Raw genomic sequence first — 3,078 nt, forward strand, 5'->3', positions numbered from 1 at the left:
GCTCAACCTTTTCACAGCCAGGAACCGCAGTCCTGCCTACCTCCTGGCTAAGCAAACACTGGGACCTTTCAGGAAGCTGTTACCCTTCTAAAAATTCAGTTTGGACACGTCTCCTTAACTCAGCTTTCGTGCTTGCCTAACAGATTGTGCTTTGCCCTGGAGATCAGGAACACTGTCAAGCTCTCCTGTGTTTTCAGGGATGCCAGAAGAAGCTATCCCTCCAAACACATGCTGCAGTGTACGTATAGGGGACTCGTCCTGTGCACAGATGATATCTATTGGCTAATGATTACACTGAGACGAGAGTAGAATCGTCTTTGTCCTTTTTTGCATGCTTCACTGTACAACCCCCCTGGATGCCTTTCTCAACCCTGCCAAGGACAAAGACCCTTCCTTTCATCCTTGCATTTTAGCTTTTGAAACACTTTTTGATAGTAGCCTTTGTACTTGGGCCAGTATTTAGGTATCCATGACGTTATCAAAAGCACAAATATGAAGCAGGAGAATATTTGTCTTCTTGTTCCTGCTGCATAATTTTTCATTCAGCTACAGCACGTGTTTAGAAAAAGCCTCTAAGACTGGTTGAAAGTCTTCAAGTGATGCAGAAACACTGCATCTCTAGGGCGATTTCTCAGGTGGCTTCCCACCCTCAGGGTTAAGCATTCACGTTTTTAGATGGAATGTGTTTGGCTTTAGTTTGCAAGCAATTATGGAAGACTGCTATCTCAATGGGTTTCAAAGCTTTTCAAAAGTTTTAAAACATATTTACACAGAATATAGTCTTCCACTTCCTCTTTAAATGCAGGCACTTTGATGATGAGACACAAGCCTCTCCTCCAGCATCCAATAGTTGTACCTAGCACTTGAGCAAAAAACTCAGGAAACAGCCATAGCTGTCAGGAGTAAGGGAGAGAAGGATTTGGGAAAGTAGAATATTCTTAAGAAGCCAGTAAGTTTCATAGTGAAAATGTAACACTCTTAAGCCCACAGAAAACCATCTTGGACACAGAAGCAAACAGTTCTGGTCAGGAGCTTAAAATTTGCCTTAGGCCAAAGGTACTACAACTCCAGCTGCTGGCTGAACTGTAGCAACACTTTACAATGAAAACTCTCTGATGTTTCTGGTATCCTTTCTGCACCCCTTTCTGCAGTGAAGAGATTTTACTGTAAAGATTTACTTCCAAGCTGTCAGCCTAGGGTGGCATCTTTGGCATGACAACCTCACATCTGATAGTCTGGGCAGCTCAGTGACACAATTAATGAAGGTGCAATCTTCAATAATATTTATCTAGTAATTGTACCTTTTGTGTCTTTGACAAGAGTGACCGATAAGGACAGATCTCAGACTTTGTTATCCACTCATGACTTTTAAGTGCAACTTCACAGCATATAATTCATCGTAAGAGACTGTTCTACTGCTGTCATTATGGATGCAGCTGAAACCCTGTTGCCCTGATAATAATGTATGTTACTACAAGATCTCTCCTAGAGTGTCTCAGGAGGAGGATATAGCTCTCAATTAAAGAGCAAGAATTAGCTGAGAAAAGTTAAAAAATACGGAGAAACGAGGATCAACGTGTCTCTTCCCTGGATTTTATGTTTTTCATTTGTGCAAATGATCCAGAAGCAGCCAATGTCTGGGAATTAAGTTTAATTTAAGAGCTCTCCAAATATTAAACCAGTCAAAGAAGGCTACAAACAAATTCAAGCTGTCATTTGTAGCTCACTGAGGTCCTGATGTTTGAATCCATTTCTAAGAAGATCGCATCCACTCTTTTTCCTTCAGTGTCCACCTTGCAGGCACTCAGTCTCGGAAGCAGGTAGATATATACGGTGACCATCAGCATCAGTTCCCTCAAAGATGTAACCAGGTGGGTCTTTGTAAGAGGCCAAGCATCTAACAATGCCCTTTGGTGTGTAGCTGGTAGCATAGGTCGTTTTAGCATCTAGCAAAGTGTGGTGCTTTGGGCCTGACCAGCCAGGTTTACAGCTCTTCGTAACTGTGAATGGTTGAGGCACATAATGGGTGCGAGAGGTAGTCAAGCAATCCATTGGCTTTACTGGGATAGTCATCTCTGGAGCATGAATAATCGGCTTTAGTCTCTTACATTGCCAAGGCTTATAGTCTTCTTTCATTATAGAAGAGCTATTGAACGGCTCGTTACTTTCTTCAAGCTGGACCGAAAATCGACACATCTTGGCTGGCTTGCCATTTGGGTTCTTGTAATCCATCTGAGTGGTGGTGTGAAAGTCCATTTTCTCCAGGGGAGGAAGATATACGTTAGGTTTTTTGGTAAATATGGGAGGCCGTGGCCAAGCTAGGTATTTTTCCTGAAACTCAGTTGTAGAGGAAAATGGCATATCGTCGAGAAGCTTTGGCTGGTATGGTTTTGCAAGCTTGGCTGGCTGGCCAGCCAGCCCCTTGTAAGAAACTTTGTGGGTAGTGAGGCCATCAAATGGAACCTCATTGACCTTGTATTTCTCATTTTTATGGACATAACATTTCTCCGGAGGATATGGTACATAACTCACTCTATAACTTGTTATATTCTCAAAGGGAGCCTTGATTTTCTGGATCAGACTTGGAGGTTTGCAGCCTCGAGTAGCAACTGGCCCCCTGTAGCAATAGTCATCCTGGAAAATGGTTCTGTGGTCAAATTTTTTTTCTGATGGGTGAAACCTGTTGTTTGGTCTGATCAGCTGTGTCCTTGGTTTACTCCATGGCACATAGTCATCTGAAACATAAGAGGAACCCTCTCTAAGTGCTCAACTGAAGTTCTTTGGTGAGTTTAGGTGCATATCATATTATTTTTTATTATTTTATTTTCTATTGTAATAAATATTTGTTGATGTTGTAACGATGGACAAATCCTATTAAAAGAGCTGCTGCAAAACACATTATACGCTAATGCGTGCTAATCCCTGGAATCTACACAGAAATAGCATGTAATAGTCCTGTATCCACTCATACCTACAGAGATGGTGAAATATTAAATTACATTCTCAGTCTTGCAGACACATTTCCTGCAGAGTTGGTGCTGTCCTCATGCTCAGTCAATTAGAAATCATGAAAGTGGA

At 41.9% G+C, this 3,078-nt stretch overlaps 1 protein-coding gene across 1 annotated transcript in view; it reads right to left on the bottom strand.

Annotated features, from left to right (window-relative positions):
- Window positions 1-1,782: 1,782 nt before the first annotated feature.
- The window catches only part of LOC104496291 (protein FAM154A-like), a gene marked incomplete at its 5' end in the record, with an annotated part of 5,390 nt that continues 4,094 nt past the window's right edge, over window positions 1,783-3,078 (bottom strand). Inside the window, one exon of the mRNA XM_010139378.1 lies at window positions 1,783-2,735. Within this exon, the coding sequence (XP_010137680.1) occupies window positions 1,783-2,735 (953 nt within the window). The remainder of the gene's footprint in view (window positions 2,736-3,078) is intronic.

Source organism: Buceros rhinoceros, unplaced genomic scaffold (genome assembly GCF_000710305.1).
Source record: "Buceros rhinoceros silvestris isolate BGI_N320 unplaced genomic scaffold, ASM71030v1 scaffold17927, whole genome shotgun sequence".
Classification (NCBI taxonomy): domain Eukaryota; kingdom Metazoa; phylum Chordata; class Aves; order Bucerotiformes; family Bucerotidae; genus Buceros; species Buceros rhinoceros.